At 35.7% G+C, this 25,936-nt stretch overlaps 1 protein-coding gene across 1 annotated transcript in view; it reads left to right on the top strand.

The window, feature by feature from the left end:
• ARID2 (AT-rich interaction domain 2) overlaps positions 1–25,936 on the top strand; it is a 91,440-nt gene that overhangs the window by 50,091 nt on the left and 15,413 nt on the right. Inside the window, exons 4-15 of the mRNA XM_066550277.1 lie at positions 2,535–2,668; positions 3,433–3,651; positions 6,554–6,621; positions 11,454–11,520; positions 11,605–11,855; positions 12,974–13,070; positions 13,151–13,360; positions 13,719–13,886; positions 14,923–14,998; positions 17,186–17,320; positions 17,775–17,974; positions 18,342–21,175. Coding sequence (XP_066406374.1) covers positions 2,535–2,668; positions 3,433–3,651; positions 6,554–6,621; positions 11,454–11,520; positions 11,605–11,855; positions 12,974–13,070; positions 13,151–13,360; positions 13,719–13,886; positions 14,923–14,998; positions 17,186–17,320; positions 17,775–17,974; positions 18,342–21,175 — 4,459 coding nt within the window. The remainder of the gene's footprint in view (positions 1–2,534; positions 2,669–3,432; positions 3,652–6,553; positions 6,622–11,453; positions 11,521–11,604; positions 11,856–12,973; positions 13,071–13,150; positions 13,361–13,718; positions 13,887–14,922; positions 14,999–17,185; positions 17,321–17,774; positions 17,975–18,341; positions 21,176–25,936) is intronic.

Here is a 25,936-nt window from a genome sequence, read left to right as displayed (position 1 = left end):
AATGTAAAGAGCTCAGAATTTAGTAAAGTGAAGTCAATCCTTACACTGGCATGGGGAAAAATTAGATCATCACTTAAAAGTAATTTGAATCCTGGTTTCTTGTGAAATGCTTAATAAGACATTTGTGAGAACTTTATGACCGTTTTCAATACTGAACAAATTATGACCATTTTAGTTTGCAGAGGTCTTTTAATATGTACCTAAATTTTTTTCAGAGGGGGAAGAAAGGATGTAAGTTCTTGAACTTTGAAATTTTCTATTTTCAGTGGAACTGTTTTAACACATTTTAATAAATTGGATAGTAACAGAGGAGAACATCTAGGATATTCGTATTGTTCAGCTTTCCTGGAATATGGCTTTAATAAAAAGCATAAGGTTAAGTGTATATGCTCCATATAACACTATGGAACAACATGAATTATTTTATGATATATACAGCACTTTTTTTAATGCCTAAATAGATGTTCAGTCTTGGTAGAATGGACAAGTCCAGAATAATTTGCAGATTGAGTACCATATGTGTTTCTGATAAGGTATTTTTACTTCATCTTATTAAATGTTTCTATGAAATTTTATTTCAATAATGAAACTGTTTTAAGCTCAAGCTTTGACTCAGACCAGCAAATACAAGGAAATTAGCTCTAGCCCCAGCTTTTACTAGACAAGCTACAGCAGTGTAGCTTCTGCCAGTGTAGAAACGGTACATGTGGCATCCTTGGCTATGTACTCCTGCACCAGAGCTAGTATTCATCTGACCCCTGCTCAGTTTGAAAAATGCCTGGAAAGCCAATGTAGAATCCTCCTACTTTTCTGAATGAGCTCTCTGAAGAGTGAGTGATGGGACAGAAAAAGGGAAGGTCAACTGCTCTTTCTGGTCTTGACCATAAATGCACAGGCTCTGTTAATTAAAATTGATTGGATTGAAGATTTGATTCATCTGGATATAAGATGTAAGCTAAAAGAGAGAAGTGGGATAAAAGGGTAAGGAAATGTAGGGGAAGAGAAAATTTAGGGTTTAGATTTTAGAACATGGTTGAGCTATGACTTTAAAAACTGATAAACGGTTTTAGAAGGTTTTACTTTCTGTACAGATACTTGGTTGAAGTTTAACTCACATAAATGAGTATTTTTAGTTTAAAGATAAAAGCAACCATATTTAAGTGTAATTTTTTAGTCTTTTAAAAAGGCTAAAAGCAAATGACTTGCAGGGAAGATTTTTGCTTAACTGACTCAAGAGTTTATGTAATAGGGAGGGGACTATAGCAGTGGTTCATGTAACAATAGCATATGTAGTACTTGGAATATCCTGAACTCTAGTCAGACATGAATGGTATTTGCATGTGATACAGTACAGCATCATTTGCCTTATTAGCTCTGATGTCTTTCATTTCTTCTGAAATGTGCCCTTTTCTTAAGAAAAAATTGTTTGCTAACACATTAAAGGTATGGTTATGTCATTGATAATGAATTCATGAAATAATTACTAATTTAATGAATGGGAAATATTCCTCAGAGGTCAGTGGGAATGCTATTTCCTTAAAATCTCTCTGATTTACCATGAGTTAATTACTTCAGTGTCTACTGACAAACATTATACAAAAGCTTACTCATATAGTAAATATTTTAGCATATACAAAGTGAAATATAAATGTTTTAAATTATTTTCTGATTTTACAGTATTATTATTTTATTGACCTGGTATTGTCATTTTTCAGCACAGTTAAAATCTGTATATTTAGGCAGCTTTGATCTTGACTTAATTTCATGAAGGATTTTCAACGACATATCACTGTGAAGTTAATGCTACAGTGGGTATTTTAAATTGATTTTATATACTGGAGTGTAGAAAGTTCTGTAAGTTACATTTCTAATACTAAATTGACTGTCATTGAGGTAATTAATTTATCAAGCTGCTTGACTGTTTACTTTTTGTATATATAGGTTCTGTGCTTAAAGTCTATTTTTGTACAGTACATCAACTTTTTTTTTTCTTAATGGGTTCAAAGGGATTTCTAGTGGTTACTAGCTGCAGTTATGGCTCTCAAGTTCCTGAATTGCTGCCCTGAAGTCTCTTACTCTTGTGTAGTTGTTAAGACCTAGTGTACAGTTTCTCTTTAAACAAGGCAAAAAGATAAAAGTATTTTTTCTGGACTTGACCTTGGTATTGGTATTGTATATCTATTGGTAGAGAGTACAGAGTAGTTTTTATGATGCTTTCACCTGCAGACTTATTTTGAGTAGCAAAAGTTGATTTGGGAAAAACAGGCTTAGTCACAAAGGGGAGCAATTTGATGCAATTTATCTAAGTATCATTTTTGAAAAATGTGAAAAAATTGGTATATAAAGGAGTAATTACACATATCTACATTTCTCTGTCACCTGTTGTCAGTCTGACTCAGCATTTGTTTTTCAGCATTTTGATTATTGTTTCCAGTAAATCTTTGTGTTTCTAGATTGCTTCCTTTGGAAGCTCTGCTTTTGGAATAAAAGATTTAGCTGCACTAAAACCACTTTTTTTTATAATTTTATTTCAGTTATCTAGAAAAGTATGAAAAAGTCCATCATTTTGGAGAGGAGGATGATGAGGTACAACCAGGCAATCCAAAGCCACAACTTCCTATTGGTGCAATTCCAACTTCCTATAACTACCAGCAACACAGTGTGTCAGGTAAATTCTTGAGTGTGAAAGTGCTGTTTCCTTCTTGTGTGTGGGTGCATTTTTGGTTTGGTTTTTTTTTTTTTGACAGGCTACAGAAATAGTGCATAGATAAATTTGCAATAGCATTAAAACCGTCAAATCTGTAGGACAGTCAAATGATTAGTTTAATACACTCCAAAACCTTTCCACTGTGAACCAGAACAAAACAAATATTAAAATCCATGAGCTATTTCTCCTCTTTACAAATATTATCCTTGCTAATTAGTAGAGCTGTGTAGTTACTCGTCTTGAAAAAAATTACCTTGAAAATTTGCAGTGTGTTTCTTTCAATCTCTAATTTCTCCACAGAGTCAAATACCTGAATTGAGCCTACAATTAGTTAAGCTTTAAATCAGAAGCTGGTGGGCTTTGTGGAATGGAAGTGTAGTTTGTTGTGTAGAAATTGACTTCAAATTCTATTACAATTCCATTCTGCTTTAATTAAAGCTTCTGTTTTGTAAGCTTTTCTTTGGGAGAACATGCTACATTGTTGCATTCTGGACCTGGCAGAAGAATTGATATGTAACTAGAAAGGTACACAGCAAAATGAAATGTGTTCCATGTTTTTGCCAGACAAAAAATATATTGAATACTGTGAAAACTTGTTTAAAACAGCAATAATTTATAAACAAACTTTTCCCAAATTCTTACTTACAGTAATATTGCTTTATATATCATTTCAAGATTGAGTGTAGCTGTGAAAATGTTGTTGATTGTGGTTTTTTTTTTTTTAGATTATCTTCGTCAAAGCTATGGGCTGTCTATGGACTTAAACTCACCAAATGACTATAATAAGTTGGTGCTTTCACTGTTATCTGGACTCCCAAATGAAGTGGACTTTGCAATTAATGTGTGTACTCTTCTTTCAAATGAAAGCAAGCATGTTATGCAGCTTGAAAAGGACCCTAAAATCATCACTTTACTGCTTGCAAATGCTGGGGTGTTTGATGACAGTAAGTATATAGCAACATTTTTGCAACAGAAAGCATCCATACCTGTTGTAGCATCTTTCACAACTCATGATAATTAAAATGTTAATAACTTACTTCACAGCAATATATCTAGTTTTTCCTCTTTATCTTGTCTATGATTACAGGTTTTATCAGATGTAACAAATACCTTTTAAGTTAGAAATCTTAAAAATCTATTTAACAGGTTAGTGAAATGTAAGAATTAGTTTTTTGATAGTGAAGTCCAGTTGTTCAGGATGCTAAATTTACAGCACTGGATTTCCATCTCTTTGTAGTGTATTACTGTTTCCTTTTGAATTTGTAGGACCATGCTGAGTTTCCGTAATTCTTTTTTAATGGCAATGCATATTTAAAATTTAAGTCAAGGTAGTCTGAAAACAATGACATGCTAACATTTTTGTCCTGATACTTCACTACACATTTAACTGCAGTGAAATTCAGGTTATAGAACTCAGGGGAGAAAAGTCTTTTTTAAGTTTTTCAGAATTACTTAATATGCTAGCACATAAATTTTAAATGAGAGTTGATACCTTCAAAATACTAAAGTATGTCAGATAAATTCTTCAGATTTTTTTCAGTGTGAAAGAAATGCCTCCATGCCTAATAATTCCTTGTTAATGGCCTCCTGTCAAGAGAGGAGCAAAACATAAATTAACCTAAACCATTGTAAAATCATAACAGCATAGCTTTTATCTTGGGGTGGTGAGGAGGAAGGATTTACCATGTTTATGTATTGAGCTTTTTTAGTTTGGTTTGGTTTTAATGTTTTGTTGTTTATGTTTGTTTGTTTGTTTGTGAATTTGGGTTTCATTTTTGTTTGTGGGTGGTTTGGTTGGTTGGTTTTGTTGGGTTTTTTGGTTTTGTGGGGTTTTTTGGTTGGTTGGTTGTTGGTTGGTTTTTTAATACTGAAATTCAGAAATAACTTCCAGAAAAAATTGCTCAAATGAGCCTTTTCAGCCGAGCATAATTAAGTCTGATAATGTAGACGATCATATCTGTTTGAGTAGAAATCTCCTTTTCATGTGTAAGCACAAACATAGTATGGGATGTCAAAGATTCTGATTTAAAATGCTGGGGAAGAACCAGTGTTAGCCGTTGTATATGGTTTAGTTGGATTTTTTTAATAATTGGCATTTATACATAAGGATTTGTAGCTTTCCCGTTTTCCCCCCAGTATTGCATTAGTGTCCTCCAGCTTCTCTCTTGCTTTTTCTACAAATTTTCAGTGTCCTTCAGATATGGTTAGAACTTGGTCATTTAGTGTTTGCATCTAGTCCAGGCACAAGAACTTTCAAAGGAAAATATTTGAAAGGAAGCTAAAGGGAAACTTAGTCCTCCGTATGATTCCAGAATGCTTGCTCTCTAGATTTTTGAGGTTACCATCACTCCCATGTTCTCTTGGTGAAACTTATATTGATTTAGGAATTTGCAAATAATTTAATTGAATTATGTATTGCTATTTAAGGATTTTTTTTTATGTTGTAGGGGACAGACAGTGTTTTCTGGAGTTCTTAACTTGAAGAACAGGTTTATTCCATAGCTTGTCTGTTTAGTGTTTTTTGAAAAATATTTGAGGTAAAGCTGGGAGTAATGATGAGCATGTAATAAACTCATTGTTTTCATTTTCTGGGAAAAACTTCATTTTTATATTACATGATTGTGTCTTCTGGATAAATCCAGGGAAATGTCCTAGCAGCATTAGGAGGACTAATTGGGACAAATGGGGGAAAGAAACAGCAGGGGTATATTTACTTATTTTTGAAGCATGGAACTTCAATTTGAAATACTGATGTGGTTTCATAGTAGAAATAATAAAGGTAAATCTGCCAGGTTTCATGCTGAAATAAATGAGTTCTCTAGTTAGTAAATTCAGGCATTATGAAAATCCTACCAGAGTAATGTTAGATGGCAACAAAAAATAGCTGATTAACTTAATTTAATACAGGTTTTAGATTTTTCTTGTCTATAATTAAGGTTTTATAATTGTTATTACTTATAGTGTTTTTAGGGTAATAAAACATGTCATCAGCTTCCCTCCAGTTCCCTCCTAAACTTCAAGATGACAGTTGGATTGCAGGTCATGGGGCAACCCCAAGGGGTTATATAGTATATTCAGCTTGGAGAGCTGCATAAGGCCTTGGTTTGGATTCTGTGAATTGAAAGCTGATATGGTCTTGGAATTGAGATTTGTAGCATTTTGTACAAAATAAGAAAACATGAACCAAAATGTTTAACTGAAATGTGTTATTAGTTCATTACAGAACTATTGCAAGAGAGAGTATTTTTAGATTGATTCAGCATTTGAATCAGATTGACTGAGTCGTAACTGCTTTCAAGGAGTGATGATTACAAAAGCTGTGGTAGTGGCTCAGTCAAACAGCCAAGAACATCTATTACTGGTCTTGGTTAAATACTGAGTTTGAATTGAGCACTGTCAAAATCTTACTACTATTTTTTAGAAAACATGAGTGGGAATTTGTTTAATTACTACAGTAGTGTTTGTGCTTACACAGTGCACATGGAAAACAGTTCTTGATGTGAGGCTGAAAACAGACCAGTCAACTTGATTCTTGGAAAAGAACTCTGGACAAGTTTCCCCTGGAGAAGTTTTTCTCCTGGAAAAGTTGTTTGTTTTCTTTTTTTTACAGGATTCACAAACTAGGCCTTTCCTTATGAACTCCTTACTTTCAATTTACACTGTAATTTTGCAATAGCTGTTAATTAAATGACAGCAGACATTTCAGCTAGTTTGTGCGGTATTTTTAAGATCAAAAGGAAACACCGGAAGAGTCTATAGTGTTCTTGAATCTTTATTTAGTTTGTGGATTAATAAAAAATGTTCATTTTTAAAGACTTTACTAAAATATGCTTTTTGTGCTTAAAGCTTTAGGATCATTTTCTGCTGTATTTGGAGAAGAGTGGAAGGAGAAAACTGATAGAGATTTTGTTAAGGTAAATCAAAAATTACTAAAATAATTTTGTTCTGCGTGTGGTGGATATCAAATCCTTTAAAAAGATTGAAAGTTCTAAGATACACTAGCATATGTCCTTAAAATTACTCTCAACTTCATTACTTTGATTTAAATATAATAGGACACTATGTCACAGTTGTCTTAAAATGTTGGGATGAGTAGGAAGAAGTGTATTAAGAAAAAAAATAGGTATAGGCAAATGAACAAAAGTTACTATGTTTCTTTTTATAAGGAAACTAATGTGTGTGAAGAAAAGGGATGTTGGGTGGCATATTTACCAAGAGGCAACAATGCTGTGTGGGTTTCGTTTTGAACTGCGATGATCAGTAAAGAAACATTCTGAATTGTAAAAATTAAGATCACAGCATAAGAAGCTATGAGAAATACTTTAATAGTATTTAATAGTTTTTTAACTTATTTTTGCAGAAGGCTTTTTTAATCTTTCCACTAGAGGGCATGAGCTACTGTGCAAGTCGTGAAATGAAGTAAAAATAGAACTAAAGTTTCTTTGTACAAATGGTTATTTATTCTAGATGAACTTTTTTAGGTGAATAAGAGCATGCATTATAGATGAAATAGATTGGCTATTTCAGCATATTGACTATGACATGTGATTTCTTGAATTGAATTACAAGTGATGATTTATGTGGCTAAAATAGAAGAAAGCTAGATTAAAATATATTTGGATACCTTATGCTTTTTATTAAATAAAAATGTGAAGAGATAATCTTCAGAGTTCCTCATAAAGGCAGATTTCTGCTCAATTCCATAATTGTTTTATAAACTGAAATATCTTGCCAGTATTACAGAACAATATTTGTTGGGAGCTGTCTCCATTTATCTTTTATTTTATGTTTATGTAACTCAGTTTGGGAACAAGCTGGATCATAGTAATTTTAGTTAATTGATAAGTATTGTTGAAATACCAGTGTAAAGATTGCCTAATCAAAATTTCCTAAGTAAACTTAAAACCAAGAAAGCTAAGCTCTCATATTTGTGAGTATATGGACTTGAAAATGAGATTCAAGTATGCCAAAATTAAGTGTAAAAATTAATGTTTCGCAATCTTCAAGATTTTCCTTTTCCACTGAAGAAGTATGTCCAGAAGTACTGTAGGTTGTGGGCTGGTTAGTGGGTTGGATAGTAAGAGAAGTAAGTAAGGCACAAGATTTGGTTGATTGGTTTTTTTTGAAGCACTTAGCACTTACGTGTTGATGTCCCACTAAGCTGTCACAGGCTGTTGCTGATCTAGAGCAGCAACAAGCACCATGTCTTGATTTGTAAACATCTGAAATTATACAGTATTCTAATGTATTACATATTGATTATATAAATTTAAGTAATTGTTATAAGGACAGGTGGTTCTTATAAATGTTTTAACAAAGTTTTAAGTAGAACTCCTGTAACTGCAATAAGGTTTACTAATAAAAAACTTGGATGCTCTCCAAGATCTATTTTTAGACATTACAACATATATAGTACCATTCTGTAGTGAAATACTGCTGACAGCATGGCAGAAATACTCGGAAAGCATGTGAAAAACTTAACATCGCATGTAAAAGTATCTCTAATGCCAGGAATTCAGATTTTTTCAGAGCATCTCACTGCAAGCATTTGTTTGACCTTACTACTGGAAGTAATTTATTTTGTATTGCAGCTGTGGCTATGTCAAAACAGAAGTTGGGGGAAGCATGGGAGCTTCCTGACGTAGGAGAGAGATATTTGGTTGTCAGCACAGATGTTGTGTGTCTGGTTTTGGTATTTGTTTTTAGGTTTTTTTAAATGTGCTTTTGCAGTTTTAAGAAAAAAGAACAGCTATTAAGTAAGTTACTCCTTTCACCGTTCATATTATTATTTTTTTTTTAAATCTTCATTTTTTTGTTTGTTCATTTTGGTGTTAGTGGTGTCTTCCAGTATCACTGTTCTGTCAGTTGAAGGTAAAGATGAAAAGCAATGTGTTTCTTTATACTAAACTTCAAGGGAATCAATTACCTTTCTTTTCTTTTTTCTTTCCCTTCCCCCCCAGTCCTTACTGCATTATATAAGACTATTTGAAAAATTTATGTTTTTCATTATCTTAAGTGCAGCAGGACATACATATCTTCCCACTTTTTACATAAATTACTTCTAAACTGAATCAAATGGTTTTACTAGTCAGTGAATCTGTTCCATTAATTGTCCAAATTGGAGTATTATTTAAGTTGCACCTGCTGTTGTCTCTTACAGCTATGTTAATTTGTGGCATTCTCCCCTCTTGATTTTTCCTCGCACTCCCAATAAGCTTAAATGTCTAGTGAGCAGGGATGACTGTGTGTCCTTACTTAGGGATTGGAACAACTGGCATTTAGGCAGTCATCTTGTATGTCTCCTTGTTAGTTTTGTTGTCCCCATCCCCAAGCTCTGATGGCATCCTGCTCAGATGTTTTCTCCTCTTTTCCCATTTTGACTGTTTCACTTAGCTTTGAATATCCTCATGTTACCAAGGTCCACTTGTGAGTATAGTTCACTTTCAAGAGTGATTTGTTTATATACTATGTTTATTTTCTGATAGATTTAGCTGTTTTTCCAGGTATTTCTTTCATGTCTTCAGCAGCTACTTAGTGTCTGATGTGTAGTGCATGAGAAATTGCATTACATTTCTTCATGCACCATTTGTCTCTTTTTACTTCAGTCAAATTATTTGCATTTCATGTTCTTGGACTACTTGAGGCCTCCTCTAGCTGTAGAGCTCCAAAATTCACATACATGCAGTTCTTGTGTCTTACTTACTTCTCTGATTTTCTTCTTTATTTTGTGATTTCTTAAATTTTGTTGCCCAACTTCTTTCTATAAATATAATTTTCTTTTTATTTACTGTGCATTTATCCTCTGAATCTTTCTCAGATAGTGCGCAGAGATCCTTATGCACTTAAACACCTGAAATACTTTTCAAACATCACTTTCCTTGTCTCTCTCTGTAATCTGTCAAGCTGACCTGACTCCAGTTGCTCTCATATTTTTCTTGAACAATAAGTCATCATACCATTGGTGCATTTTGTTTTGTGGACTCACATCTCCATTGCTTTTATGGACAGTCATTTGGTTGATCTTATTTGCAGTGGATTCTGTGTAATCCTTTGCATTTTTTTCCAAAGGAGCTTGGGTACTGACAGTGGTCAGATTGTGAATGTGAATCAAGTTCTTTACCTTTGTCCATTACATCTTAGTATCTGGATGTCTGTTTGGTTGCTTCCAGGTTTTAGCTTTGTTTCTATTAGCAGTCCATGATTTAAATATATATATATATATATATATATATATATATATATATATATATATATATAAATAACTAGTGATAAAGTCCATTTCTTTTGCACCATCTTGTTAATTTCTATTAATATGTCGTATTAGATTGCAGGTGTCCTTCATAGTGGGGAATAAATAACTGCTTGGGATGCTGGACTGATTTTTTGTTGCCTTTGTGCTATGTATTTTTCAAATTAATTCCCAGAAAGCTTCATTGTTTCTTTCCACTTTTGCTGTTCCTTTGGGGGGGAAAAAAAATTGTCATGTTACACCTGCTCCCTTGTAACAGAATTTTGCCTGCATGCCTTTGTCTTCTGTGGCTCTTGGTGATAGCTTCAGTATTAATTACAAAAATCTATTTGTCACAAACAGTAAGAAGTTAAGATTTTTTTCTAGCTGTTCTTGTCTTTGCTAAAATGAGGTAATAATCCTTTCTGTGCAAGTAAATCCTCTTTACTAAACAGTACTTGGACGCCATTTAGCAACATTGCAGTGAAAATTTCTTTTCCTTCCAATTTAGAAAATCTGTAGTATTGTATTTGTCAAGAAAATAGTAGTGTCAAGCTTGGTATGAATGCTGTAATTTAGTAATTACATTTGCATAGCAAAATTTCTCCTGCTGTTCAGCTGGTTGTACTTCCCATCCTCCCCTTTTTATCCAGATTTATTGGTGGTTTTATTCTGTGATTATAGTCAAAAGAGGAATGGTATTTCATTAGTGAGTCAAAGAAATGTACAAATTTTTATTAGTCAAAGGAAGGTCTATATCTTTGTTCAGATATACACATTAGAATGCATATATCATTATATATTTTTATATTATTATACATCACACTATGTATTTTTATTAGTTTGCAAAACTTAATTCCTTGATTAACTCTTGAATTTCAACAGGACTAGCAACAAAACAACCATTTACAGACCAGGCCATAAATTTGTAAAGTAATTTGAATTCCAGCCTGCTGAAGTGTTCTGCTTTGGTTATATTCATAAAGGTTTTTTGTGATAGTGGTGGTTGTTTCTCTCTTTTTAGTGTGTTATGAAGAAGTAGGAAACAGAGCAGCAGCTTTAAAAAGTCTTTCCAAATAGTAACTTCTTGCAGGAGTCTTAAGATCTGTTGAGAGTGGGGAGGAGTCACTTTATTCTGCCTTAGGTAATCACTGTTTGTAGGAGATGAAGGAGGATGACCTGGACTTTTTTTCCACTTGGAATTGCTGTATTTCTAATGATATATGGAAAACTGCCCCATAGTTGCAGCATGTGCTTCAGCAAAGCACCTCTCTGATAGTGTTGGTTGATCATGACTGCATACTTCTGGTGCTTGAAGGGAAAAATTTCTTTATATAAAGTACTGAACGTCTTGCCTATCATCACTTCTGGTTACTATCAGATGAATCAAGGTACTAGGAAATTTTAAAGAACAATTATTTTAATATTATTTTGATATTTTAACATAATAGTAGTACAAGTAATTAATATTTTAAGAAATAGCCCCTAGAAATTAAGTATTTTTAATTCTTTCTTCAGTTTTGGAAGGATATTGTTGAGGATATTGAAGTTCGTGATCTAATTTCTGACAGAAGCAAATCTCAAGGTGAGACATCTTGACTAATCTTAATACATGCATGTTGGTAAATCGAGCAAAGGAAGGACTAATATATATTTATTTACTTCATAGATATTCCATCAGAAGAATGGATTTGGGAATCCTTATTTCATCCACCTCGCAAATTGGGCATTAATGATATTGAAGGGCAGCGGGTACTTCAGATAGCAGTGATTTTACGAAATCTTTCTTTTGAAGAGGGAAATGTTAAACTTCTGGCAGCTAATCGTACTTGTCTTCGGTTCCTGCTACTCTCTGCTCACAGTCACTTTATTTCTCTACGGCAGTTGGGGCTTGACACACTGGGAAATATTGCAGCAGAGGTAATGTGCTTTCAAACAGAAAAATTCAGATATAAATTGATAAAAGCAGTAGTGTCAATTAATTTTTTTTTATCATTGGGTGGAGAAGGAAATAAATTATTCTCTAAATTTGTAATCAGCATTTTAAAAGCAAGTGTTCAGGGCCAAAACTAAAATACGACTGTATGTGTCCGTTTGCTAAAATAGAATCACATGAAGAAGACTGATGATGTAGGGACATAAGAAGGTATTCATAAAGTATAATTTTCAGTTTAGTTTCCCAAAGAGAAGAAAGGAATTTGTTAAGTTCTGCAGTCTATATGCTTGCTTCTTCACTTTATAAACCTTTAGTCATAACTTCAAAACAGTGTGTTTAAGAAAGAGAGTTTTATAGGATTTTATGTCCTGTATACTGTACTTTGTGTAAACTAGTCATAGGCCTCTGAGTGTGCTGCCAGAATCATGTGAGGCATCTTTTCTTTTTTTCTTTTTTTTTTTTTTTTGAGAGAGATGTTTGAATGTTATTGTGCAGAAAATTATATGGATTTATGGATTTTTAGCAGAAGTATATTCAGATAGTCCTTATATTTTAAATATGGCATATAAATTTAAGTAAAATGGATACTAGCTGAGAATAAGATTAGAAGTATTGGTCCACTATTAAATATTGAAAGAAAAGATGACGTTTTTCATTTGCCATGTACCAAACTTAACTTTGGAGTGAGAAAGAATTTTACTTATGTCTGGGATCTCTAGTTGAGAAGCAGAAGTAGAAACAAGAAGTATGACTGGGATAGCATCTGGGAAGGAGTACTTTTTGTTATTCAAGTTCTGGTCTTTGTTGGGTATTAGAATCCGTTTGTGTATACTGTTGACTGCCTGATAAGAAAGTTATTTTCCTTATTCTGAGCACTGGAAAGTATAAATTAGATTGCTGCTTCAGAGCAGAAAAAAAGGAGGGGACTCAAAATGCTAGGTACAATCAAAACCTCACATGGTTCAGTTTTTATGAACATGAGTGAAATTTATGTATACTGCACTTAAACCCTTCTGAGCCTTATATTTTGATAAGCAAATTGAGTATTTGAGCCATTAGCACTATGTGGATAGTGTTAGTAATTCTTTTTCTTTCTCCTCAGCTTCTTTTGGATCCTGTTGATTTTAAAACTACTCATCTAATGTTCCACACTGTTACAAAATGCCTCATGTCAAGGGATAGATTTTTAAAAATGAGAGGTAAGATCTCTAGCTATTCTTGGTTTTGTATCAGAATTATAATTATTGCTGTTTAAAACTATTTTGTATTTGTTCTTCAGGCATGGAAATCTTGGCAAATCTTTGTAAGGCTGAAGATAATGGTGTCTTAATTTGTGAATATGTGGATCAAGAATCCTATAAAGAGATCATATGTCATCTCACACTACCAGATGTGCTGCTTGTAATCTCAGCACTTGAGGTGCTATACATGCTCACAGAAATGGGAGAAGTGGCCTGCTCAAAGATTGCTAAAGTAGAGAAGAGCATAGGTAAGGGAGAAGCAAAATCTATTTCTTCTCTCGCTTAAGTAAGAAAAAAGACTTAACTACTGACCATGACATATTCTTAAAAATGTGGCTTGCCTGTGTGTGTGTGAGAGTACACAGCATGGGGATGGAATTTTCTAAATCTATTCATTGTGTCCTCAAGGAATTGATGATGCTAAAAATTCTAAATTTTTTTTTAATGCCACAAAATGTGTTTAAAAAAAACGAAAAAAACCCTACAGAAGCATGCAAAGACTTGTTCCCTTTCAGCACATGGCAATTTTAAAGCAAATCAGTATGTTCCAACAACATTTGTCTTGTTGTCCTAATGTCATTGTTGGTTTTACATTCAATACTTTAGATACATTAGTATGTCTGGTTTCTATGGACATCCAGATGTTTGGACCTGATGCTCTTACTGCTGTAAAGCTCATTGAACATCAGTGTGTTAGCCAGCAAGGAATACTTGATGTCAGACCACAGGTAATGGATCATGGTTCTTCACAGGCTCATGCAACAGGTGTCCCAGGTGAGTATCACTGCAAGAGAACACACTGTTGTATAAAATTTCCCATATGATCTATTATTTTTATCTTCTCTAGATTTCTGATTAGTTTGCATAAATAAGTGTAACGTTGTGCATAACATATACCTTTTTCAAACACTCATGAAGAAAATACACTATGTTAGCCAAAGCTATGTTAGCCAAAACTGTTGTGAAACAAGCTCTGAAAGAATTTTAATGTTTTTCAGTTGCTAATCTGAAAATTCTCTGAAAGTGACACACATTGCTTATTTTAACTTGTTCACTGGAAAGAAAAAGTATCTATTCTAGATTGTTCCCACAATTTTCAGAGAAGTAGAGGTCCATTTTATGTTATTTTTTACACTGGGTATTATTGGGCAGTAACATAAAGTATTTGGTAGAATTGCAGAGATGAGATAAACACACTCTTTAAGGTTCTAAACAGTTTCTTGTTATGTGAACCAAATTGTAACTATTCTTAGAAAGTTACTGAGAAACAACCATTGGAGCAGACTGGTTGGCATGTCTAAGCATGCTGTTTTTGGAATAGGTGTAGATACCACAGCAAAAAATGGCTGGGAGAGAATGTAACTGAGGGGGTGAATCAGAGTGAATAGGATGAACTGATGTGGCATTGCTACAAGATCCTTTGCATTATATTTGCATCCACTTAAGAGCTGGAAAAATAATTGCTGTATATTTGTGCCTGGTTTGGTGGAGTACTGTGCCACTTTAAAATCATGCTCAGTACTGTAAAGTGCTGAGATGACGATCATGGATCTGGAAGCAGCCGTTCACTAGGTGCACTCCTGGTGATTGCACTTCAGCAATGACTCTGGCCCTGGCAAGCCCTGCTTCACTTTGGTAAACTGTAGTGCAGCTCTGTAGTCTGCAGTGGGCACCTTTGTGACTTGCCTTAGCTGGAGACATCCTTACTTACAAACATGTACCTGTGGTTGTCATAAAGTGCTTCATTCAGGAGGACAAAAACATTCCAGCAAGTTTTGTTGTTTGTTTTTTCTCTCCATGTTCTCTACAGCCTCTAGGACAGCACCACATGTTGCTCCACCTCCAGGAATAGTAGAGATAGACAGCGAGAAATTTGCATGTCAATGGTAAGTGTATAGTTCTTTTCAAATACATTAATGAAGAAGAAAAACAAAGAAAAATACTGAATTCACATGTCACAGAATTTTCCAGTTTGCTTGTCTTTACTGTTACACTGATTTTTCTGTGTAAACCAAATCCACTCTGTCATTGCTATGAAGAAGTCTGAAAGCAAAAACTTAACCAGACTATTCAGTCTTTGCCTGTTGATTCATGAAGTTAGTTGTTTTGTCTCTTAGGACAGAATTTGATTTGATTTTTAACTCTGATCTTGGTTTAATTTATTTTTTAAAATGTCAAGGAGTGTTATCTGTTTCACAGGTATTTTTATCTGGTAATGTGTTGCTTTATTACTGAATCAGTATAAAAGTAATTATCAAATTATGAAGCTAAGGCCCTGCAAAACTCGTACATGATCATTCTGAACCTTAAAAAAGATCAAAGTCTTTTCCATTCACGTTCTCTTGCTTTCAACTAATATTATTGTCAGATATTTAGAGAGAAACTGTCTGTCCTGTGGTTCTCATGTAGATTGCAGGTGATCTTTCTGAGCTCTTTGTCTTACATAAATCAACTTGCGTTCCAAGTATTTGTATTAAGTAGTTCCTGATGGGCCTTTCACCTCTGCTGCTTCACAGCTCTTATGTTCATCTTGTCACTGAGGAGACAAGCACCTTCCAGTTAAAGTGGATGGAATTTACAAAGCTTAGTGTTTTGGGTTATCACGAGGTTATACTTCCAGCAGAGCTTTGGCTGTATGGGGGGAAATATTGCAACTTTTGGTGGCCAGCTGATGTTACCATGCTTCTCTTTGCACACTGCAAAGTATTATCAACCATAATAATTAACTGCTGAAAGATTGAGAAATTTCATATTTAGGCATTTCAACAGGGATGCCTGGAACAAGACTTTGTCTACAGATCACATTAGCAAACTTAGATAAATGTATATTTTCATGGTCTGCTTTAGTCATTACTTCCTACTTAGAGAAATGGGTAAATGAGTAAATCATAGCAGTAGAATTCAGTTCCATCTCTTGAAAGCAGCAAAAAAACCAAGGTATTTAAACTGACCTTCCTGGATGTATTACTAGCCATCTTAGATTCAGTAGGAGGTGTAAGTGCAGTGACAGTAAAGTAGTGATCACAGATCACATTTCACAATTTTAGGTCCTGAACATCTCCTATTTGCTGGTACCAGTGTTAGTGTGTCAACCTAAAATGACATATCCAACTGGATAGTCACTTGTTCAATATGCCAAATTTAATTAATACATAAGCTTTCTGTTAATATAATCTCTGGTTTTGTGATAATAAAATTCTAACAACTGCAGGAGAAATGGTACTTACTCTTTATGAGAGAGCACAATTTAAAGAATGTCATCATAGGCTTTTCATACAGTTAGATTTGGAGTGTAGGGCTCTACAAAGAAGAACACAGCGTAGTTTTACAGAGTTATAGCTCCATGTAATAAATGTTGACAACTAAAATATTTCTTTTATTTTCATGCCAGTATTTGGGCACTGAGTGTGAGTTCTTACTTGCCTCTGTTTGCTGCTGGGGATTAACAATTCCTTTGTCTCTGGGTTGGAGTAGTGGATCTAAGAGAAATAAAATTAAACTGATGGATGTTTCCTTTTCTCACAGCTTCCTATGAGGTTAAAGGTTAGATGGTCTGTGGACTTGTGTAGAGCCTGTAGGAGATATGAATACTTTTCACTGCTAAGTGAATATTAGATATTCAGCAAACATTGACTTAGAATAAAAATGTGTGATGAAGAATTAGTTAGCTTTCAGCCCATCTTTTGTGAAAGTAGAATCATTAAGGAATCAGAATAGAGCTGTATGGAGGAGATAGCAAGAAACCATGCATTCTCATTTGTTTTTGCAGAATATAAAATAAAAAAGGCATAGGTAGAGACAGTTTTGCATAAATAATAAATAATATACATATAAGTATGTAAATAAGATATTGCATGTAAAACTGACTGTAGGTGTTAGGGGTCCAGTGTGTTAAGTCGTAAGCAGTGAGAAAATGTGGAAGAGGCATCTGACAAAATAATAAACTAAAATGCTGTTTTCCATGTTGTTGGCAGATCTCAGAAGTGTCTGTGATACAAACTGCAGTGTTTTAACAACCCCTTTAAAAATACTCTCTCCATATTTTGTTTCATAGTTTATTTTTTCTTCCTCAGGTTGAATGCCCACTTTGAAGTGAACCTTGATTGCTCAGTCTCTCGAGCAGAAATGTACTCTGAATACCTCTCTACTTGTAGTAAATTAGCTCGAGGTGGAATCCTAACATCAACTGGATTTTATAAATGCCTGCGGTAAGACAAGAATTTGTGCAGCAATAAAGAAACAATTGTATGTTCTCAAAACTAACCGGTAGTTTAAATTTCTTTGAGAAAATATCTACTGGGTTGAAAGACATCCACTTTTGGAATTTAAATTGAAACAAATGTTTAGAGTTTGTTTAATTTTATTTCATTATATTTCAAGATCTTTGAATGGGTTCCTTTTCTGCTTCTAGTCCTTCTAATTCTTTCTGAAGTAGATTTTTGAGATTTTGTAGTTTTCACTTAGGTTCTATGACATCTTGGCCATCTGGGGGACCTGCTAGTCTCAATGATATGCACTCACATATTGGAAAATCTTGCTTTGTTGTAAAGATGCAGGCATTCCTTCTATTACTCCTCACACAAGAGTGGTTAGGTAAAAGAAAAACATTTTGAGAGTTGAGTTACTGTGTTTATTAACATGGATTTATGTTGTGTTTGGCAGAACCGTCTTTCCAAATCATACAGTGAAGAGAGTAGAAGATCCAAGTAACAATGGTCAAGCGCATATACATGTGGTAGGAGTGAAGAGGAGAGCTATACCACTTCCCATTCAGATGTACTATCAGCAGCCACCAACTTCGTCTACCCCAGTTGTCCGGGTTGATTCAATTCCTGATGTGTCTTCGTCTCCTTTGCCAGCAGGTTTTTAACTTAATTATGTATAAAGTATTTTGCATTGATCCTGAAACCATAAGAAAAGCCAGAAGGTTTTGAGCATAGCTTGTAAGTGTTAGAAGTTGAGGCCGCATGTTTAGAGTTTATTCAGTAATGTTGGGAGTAGTATTGCAGTATTTCCTTGCATGCCATTCTAGTCTTTGACACGTAACCCATAAGCTTTCCAGTCAGCAGACAAGCCATTGTTGCTGTGTCATTAATTCAGACTCTGTAGAGCTGAGAAAAGAAACTGCTTCAGGCAGAATTGCAATTTCAGATCTTAGGTTTTTAAAAATTTGTTAATGTGTTTGAAGTTATCTCTGCTTCCAAACTTTTACTGTGTTTATTTCAACAGGAATCCCGCATGGGCTACCAGGTGTAGGAAATCACTATCAGAGGACCCCTATTAACCAGTCTTCAACTTTGACAGCAACACAGATGTCTTTTCCAATTCAAGGTGTTCACACTGTGGCACAGACTGTTTCTAGAATTCCACAAAATCCTTCTATTCATACACAACAGAATGCTCCAATGACTGTTATACAGAATAAAGGTCCAATATCCTGTGAAGTAGTGAAGGCTGCAGTAATACAGAGCTCTGTTCCTCAGTCTGCAGTTCCTGTTCCTATTGCAGTAGGAGGAGCTTCTAATCAAAATCACAGCACCACAGGCCAGCAGCCATCTGTTACAGTTGTGAGTTCTCAGATGCTTCACCACCAACCTGTAATTCAACAACAGTCCCCACTGCACGCAGTGGTACCAGGACAGATACCTTCAGGCACTCCTGTTACGGTAATTCAGCAAGCTGTACCTCAGGGTCATATATTTGGCAGAGTACAAAACCTACCAGCATGCAGTTCAGCAGTTTCACAGGGTCAACAGCTAATCAGCACATCATCACAACCTGGGCAGACATCATCTCAGCAGTCCTCTGCGGGTAACCAGCAACAAGATACGGTCATCATAGCACCACAGCAGTATGTCACAACCTCTGCATCTAACATTGTTTCTGCCACCACAGTTCAGAATTTCCAAGTAGCAGCTGGGCAGGTGGTTACAATTGCAGGTGTTCAAAACCCACCGACATCTAGAGTAGGGTTTCAGAATATTGCACCAAAGCCTCTGCCGTCTCAGCAAGGTCCACCTGCTGTGGGGCAGCAGCCACAGCAGCAGCCTCCAGCACCATCCCAGCAAAGTGTAGTGATAGTAAGCCAGCCAGCTCAGCAAGGTCAGACATATGCACCAGCCATTCATCAAATTGTGCTTGCTAACCCAGCTTCTCTTCCTGCTGGCCAAACTGTCCAGTTGGCTGGACAGCCGAGCATTACTCCATCATCTTCACCGTCCCCTGGTCCAGTTACAAATAATCAAGTCCCTACAGTTATGTCATCTTCATCTACCACTCCTCAGTCACAAGGACCCCCTCCTACTGTTAGCCAGATGCTTTCTGTAAAGAGGCAACAGCAGCAGCAACATTCACCAGCATCATCGCAGCAGCAGGTACAGGTACAACAATCGATGCAAATGCAAGTTCAGTCACAGCAAGCTAATACGGGAGTTGGCCAGCCCAATTCTGGTGAGTCTAGCCTGATAAAACAACTGCTTCTTCCAAAAAGAGGCCCCTCAACTCCCGGGGGGAAGCTTATACTCCCAGCTCCACAGATTCCTCCACCTAACAATGCAAGAGCTCCTAGCCCTCAGGTGGTTTATCAGATGGCCAATAACCAGACACCAGGTTTTGGAGTTCAAGGACAGTCTCCAGCTCAGCAGCTGCTAGTTGGACAGCAAAATGTTCAGCTGGTCCCGGGTGCAATCCCGCCCCAAGGGGCAGTGCAAACAGTACCCATTTCTAATTTACAGATATTGCCAGGCCAGTTGATCTCAAACAGCCCAGCAACTATTTTCCAAGGGACTACTGGCAACCAGGTTACGATAACAGTTGTGCCAAATACGAGTTTTGCTACTGCAACTGTGAGTCAGGGAAATGCAACTCAGATAATTGCTCCAGCAGGAATTTCAGTGAGTGGAGCACAGACAGGAGTTGGGCTACAGGTGCAAACCCTTCCAGCTACTCAAGCACCTTCAGCTGGACAATCACCGTGTACTGCTGCTCCCCCATTCAAAGGTGATAAAATAATTTGCCAAAAGGAGGAAGAAGCAAAGGAAGCAACAGGTTTACACATTCATGAACGTAAAATTGAAGTTATGGAGAATCCTTCCTGCCGAAGAGGAGCTGCAAACACCAGCAATGGGGATGCAAAAGAAAATGAAATGCAGGTGGGAAGTCTTTTAAATGGGAGAAAGTATAGTGACTCCAGTCTACCTCCTTCTAACTCAGGGAAAACACAGAATGAGGCCAATCAGTGCTCACAAGTCAGTAATGGGCCATCATTAGAAATGGGTGAGAACGGAGCTCCTGGAAAGCAGAACTTTGAACAAATGGACACACAGGAAATTAAAAGTGATTTGAAGAAGCCCCTAGTTAATGGAATCTGTGATTTTGATAAAGGAGATTGTTCTCATTTGAGCAAAAACATTCCAAATCACAAAACTTCCAATCATGTAGGAAATGGTGAGATATCTTCAGTGGAACAACAAGGGAATTTGGATGCCACGCAGCAAGATACTGCCAAAGGTGATCAAGGGGAAAGAATTTCTAATGGGCCTGTATTAACTTTGAGTAGTTCACCTGTTGTAAGCGGTACACAGGAGGCTGCAAAACTGTTAACCCAGCAACTTAGTGGTACCAACACTGATTTACCTAATGGACCTCTAGCTTCAAGTTTGAATTCAGATGTGCCTCAGCAACGCCCAAGTGTAGTTGTCTCACCACAATCTACAGCCTCTGTTATACAGGGGCATCAAATCATAGCAGTTCCACACTCAGGACCTAGAGTGTCCCAGTCTACCCTGTCCTCCGAAGTTCGGTCTACTAATGGCACAGCAGAATGCAAAACTGCAAAGAGGCCAGCAGAGGATAATGACAGGGAAACTGTTCCAGGAATTCCAAATAAAGTAGGAGTTAGAATTGTTACAATCAGTGACCCCAACAATGCTGGTTGCAGTGCAACTATGGTTGCTGTGCCAGCTGGAGCGGATCCAAGCACTGTAGCGAAAGTAGCAATAGAAAGTGCTGTTCAACAAAAGCAGCAGCATCCAACCACGTATATACAAAGCATGGTCACACAGGTATGTTGCAGTGTTCTTTTTATGTTTATTCTGACTGTGATTCTGACTAATACTGTGAAATAACATGACTGAAAATGTGAGCTTGGTCGATATCTCCTGCATAGTATTTTAGATATTCAGAAAAGGATACTTTCTGTTCTTCCACAGACTAAAGTTTTAACAGTTTACATTCTTTTTCAGTGTCAGTGACAATAGTGGAATTCAAAATTTGTAGCTTGATAATACGCAGTGAGGAAAGAACTTCTGCTCACTATTTTTTTCTTTAAAGGATGAACCATTCTGAAAACAACAATGATGTGCTGGATGGTCTTGTAAAAATGTTAGTGTTGTTCTGCATTTTGTTCTCAGTCACTTCAGAGGGGTGAATGTGTTTTTTTGGGAGAAAAACACACCTGCATCTGGATGACTGAATCCAGCATTTGAAGTTGGTTCTCAAGGTCTTGCTTTGTGGGTTCACTACAGTTAGGAGAAAGTACTATTTTGTAAATTTGTTGAAATATTTGCATTTATTCATTACAAAATATTCACAATGTTTATCAATAAAACAAGCATTGTTTTGAGGGTTTTTTCTCTGTTTGCCAAGCTTTGGTGAGGGTTTGTTGGGCTTTTTTGTCCCTTGATTAAATTTGTTAAACCTTTTGAAAGTGGTTACTCCCTAACACTTTACTAGAAATGAGGCATAGACATCAGGAGTATTAATAAGTAAACTAATCATGTCAGAGGTGGTTCTGTTCCCTAGAATTTCTTTTAGTTTTATACATAGACAGAAAATCACTCCCCAAAAAACCCATTCCTAACCTGAGTATGAGTAAAGGGAATAGAATGGTAGGTCTGGCAGTTAAGAGTTCTGACAGACCAGAGAGAGGAAGTCTCCTGAGTGTATGTTAGTACATTTTGACCTTGGATTAACAGGTCTTTTATTTCTTACTTTTTTTTTCTTTTTTTTTTGGTTGGGGGTTTGTTTGCCTTTGACAAATTAGAAGGCATAGACATGATGGGCTTATACAGACCTAGAACTCAAAATGTGACAAGTGCTGGTTAGTACTACTTCATTTTCTGTGGCAAGTTAATTTGCTTTTGAAAACTCTTTTGACTTTTCTAGTTGTCAAAAATTGCAGTTAACAGTTAACAAGTTTTTTCCTTTTTTACTTTCTCTGCCTCTTTCTTCTAACGGTGACAATGCACAAACTTAATTCTTAAAATGTATTTGAATGTCTTTAAACTCCCTCCTAAATTTTTGCTTGGGTTTTGTTGGGAGATCTGTATTTTTCTGGTATGTTATTTATCTTTGTTCTTAATAGAAATAATTTGATCAAAATTAATAGTGTCTGTTAGCAGCATAGGGACAACATGCTCTATTTTCTGTAGTGCACATGTATTAGCTATACCTTGCTTTTTACACTGAATGTCTTTATTACACAGTTTGAATTTCTCTTATAGCTTTGCTAAGGATTTGGCTGAAGTATAAAATGGTGTGGCTGTCTTGAATGGAATAGGTTTATTTATTCCCTCAGTATGTACCTGAAAAGAATTTGCAGCAGCTACGATATGAGCAGATTTTAAGAAGGGAGTAATACGTTTAAATATTTCATTTGATTTTGATAATGTATATCGTGATACTAGAGGGGGAGGATAGAAAAAAAAAAATCTCTGCTGATAGTGTCTTCTTTACACTATCCCCAGTATCACTATAATGAATAGTTACTACATTTTTCATTACTTCTACAAACAGAAATACTGCCTCTTGGGTTTGCCATTTGGTAGAAATGTCTCCCTACCTGAAAGCTTGCTCATTCTGCTGTCTGTAGGATGCCCTTCCTTTTTTCAAAATCACAGAAATATGGGAGAAATGAGTTAATTAGTTTTGAACTTGGTGAGAAATTTATTCATTAACTATTTGCCTTAGCCATATGTTTATTTATGAATCATGTCTGTCATAATATTGCAAGTACGGACTTACAGTTGAACCCATTTTAGAGGACTCCTGTTCAGATATAGTGAACATCGTAGTTTGGCTTTGGATTTGCAGAGATCTTCGCCACTTGTTTAAAATTAACATGTTGGATTATAAACTCTACCAAATTCACCCTGGCCAGCTCTTTTTCTTCCTCTAAAGTTGCTGAGCAGCTGCAATAGCCATTGCTTTCTGGAAAAGAAGATGCTAAGTATTTCCAATATTAAGTCTGCTTTTAGAAGTATTTTTAAATTTCCAGAAATGTAGCCGAAGTCTCATGAAGTTGGTGTGAATTTTAGTGATGACTTCATTTAGGATTAGGCCTTGTGTTATCTTCTATTTTCTCCCTCACATTTTGAGTCTTCCTCATCTGATAAGTAGCTTCCTTACCCCTGACTTTTCTGAAAGGCAGTAGCTGAGAAACAATTTTTTCACTTGAGCATCTGCATTGTTTTATCCTCTCTGAAGTACTTTAGTATATATTGGCTGTCTTGCAGAAGGAAAAGGGAGAGCATTTTTACTGCAAACATTACAAAATTTATTAGAAATATAATCCAGTGGAGAAAAACAATAAGGGACAGAGAATGAAGGGATATTAGCTATGGCAAAATTACATAGCTGCTGAAGCTTTTAGTGTGTGCTTTCCTGTTTGCTTGTTACTTAACAGCTTGTATTTCAGAGGAGTGTGAAAGGGAGAGAAGAAAAAAATGTAATAAAAGTAAAACCAGACAGGAAGACTGAAAATTGAGGTTCAGGGGGCAGAAAAGGAAGGAGGGTATTGGTTATGCAACTACAGTAGGATTAGCTGTCATGAACTACAGAGAGGAGAAAGGGAAGGTGCTTGAAAATAAGGATGGCCAAATAAAGCAGGAGGGGGAACAGCAATCTAAAAACTAAGGAAAGCAAGAAAGTATTAAATAATCCTTAAGGGAATTTAGAAGTTAAGATAAATTTGTTTCCTTATATGAAAGGTAGTTTGAAATGGGATGATACAGTGTGCTTGGGGAAAAATGTTAATTTAATTGCCCTATTAAAATTGTATACTGGCTGTTTATGGGATAGCCCATGCAAGTGCCATTAAAAGCCAATTGGACAAAGGTTTCTTTGTGTGTGTGTGTGTGTGTGTGTATATATATATATATACAGGTTTCTTGTGTATATAATCTTTGTATATATATACAGGTGTCTTGTGTATATAATCTGAGATTATTCCCTAATTCCCTATTAATTGTATACCTTAGCAAAGCTTGTTGAATAATAACTGTATGTATACTGAATATATAAAAATTTCTTTCCATATTTTGCATTACGATAAAAAGTGGGATCTGTTAGTTATGTCAGAATAGGTACACATGATACACAGGGTATTGAATTTTGTAAGCTATATTTTGTAAGCTCATGAAATGTACTCTTGAGAGGAGACAGAACCGGTACTGTACTTTTTTGGCTTCCTTTTATTTTGCTTGTTCTCTGTTCATGGTTTATTGCTTTCCTGAGGCATTGTGCTAGACCTGGTGGTTGAAAAAGAAATGAGCAATTACCTACCTGTATGCTTTTCTTTGCCACATTTTCTTATTCCTCTTCAGACGCCTCCAAAACATCTGTTGAACATAACCATGTTGGTTTGTCCCAATTGGTGTGTGTTTTAAAGAAATGCTCTGATATCATGCCAAGTCCTTAGAATTGAGCATATCTGATTTAAATTGCCTCATCTGGCTTTTGAAGTAATGATTTTCTTGCTCATCAGTGTCATTCCCTCACAAACAATGCATGCCCATTTCTCTTAAGGCTGCCCACTTGAAACATGCTTGTGTTGAAATTTAGGTGGCAAAATTTGTGTGGCCTTGGCTGTTGGCTCCTGCTCTGTGTTGATTGGAAAGCTGAGAATTACCATGCACCAGAAAGCAGGTGTGTAGCTCCAGGAGGTGTAATTCATTCCTAGCCACAGAGCAAATGAGTTCCTCAGCTGGAAGTAGTGAAATACAGAATCTGTGTGCTTTTATTGCCCTTCACTTGTGAAGCACACTGTTGCAAGGAGGCATAAAGTTCTCGGTAATCTAACAAGAAAAGAACATTTATTTTGGTGCCTACTTACCCACTTGACCCCTTTCTCACACTCAAATCCTGTTCCATTTGTTTTCAGCTTATGTGTTTGTATAGATGTGTTCATTAGCGTGAATAAGCTAAACAAAATTTTGTCATATCAAGCTGTAAATCCTGTTATACTTTAAAAGTATTTTTACTAATAATTGTTTCTTTTAAAATTAGATTTATTTATAGTGGCTGTGCACATATTAGTGATGGGGAAAAAATGCAGCTTAATGCTTTTAAACTGCATATGGCTCTACATGTCAACAGAATCCCCAACACACTGGGATGCACAGTGTTCTCTTGATAGTGGCATAGCAGGCCTTTTAAATAGAATGTGCAGGTATCATGATAAAGTAGTTATCTGTTCATGCATAAAGGGAATAGCATCATTGGTTCTGTCAAATCTAAGTGGAGGCCACATTTGGCCTCAACTCATAGGGTTTGTTATTCCTACCACACAAGGAGCTTCTGTGCCCAAATGTAGGAGCTCTTGTGCGTAAAATTTAATTAACATCTTGGTAAACAGTCCATTCTAGTTAGCAGAAAGTTCTTAGTTGTAGTCTTGGTTATCATGACCAGGCTGAATTTCCTCCCCCTCTCCAATACCTCAGTCTAAAGTCAGCCCAGTCTCGATATAAAATCTCTACCTGCTTGTTAAAAGTAGGCTCTAGTATCTGCTCTGTAACTAGACTGTGCAGGCATTAACAGTTTGTATT

The sequence above is a fragment of the Molothrus aeneus genome, chromosome 5 (genome assembly GCF_037042795.1).
Source record: "Molothrus aeneus isolate 106 chromosome 5, BPBGC_Maene_1.0, whole genome shotgun sequence".
Lineage (NCBI taxonomy): Eukaryota > Metazoa > Chordata > Aves > Passeriformes > Icteridae > Molothrus > Molothrus aeneus.
The sequence above is the reverse complement of the archived record's forward strand: the minus strand, read 5'-3'. Positions and strand labels throughout refer to the sequence as shown.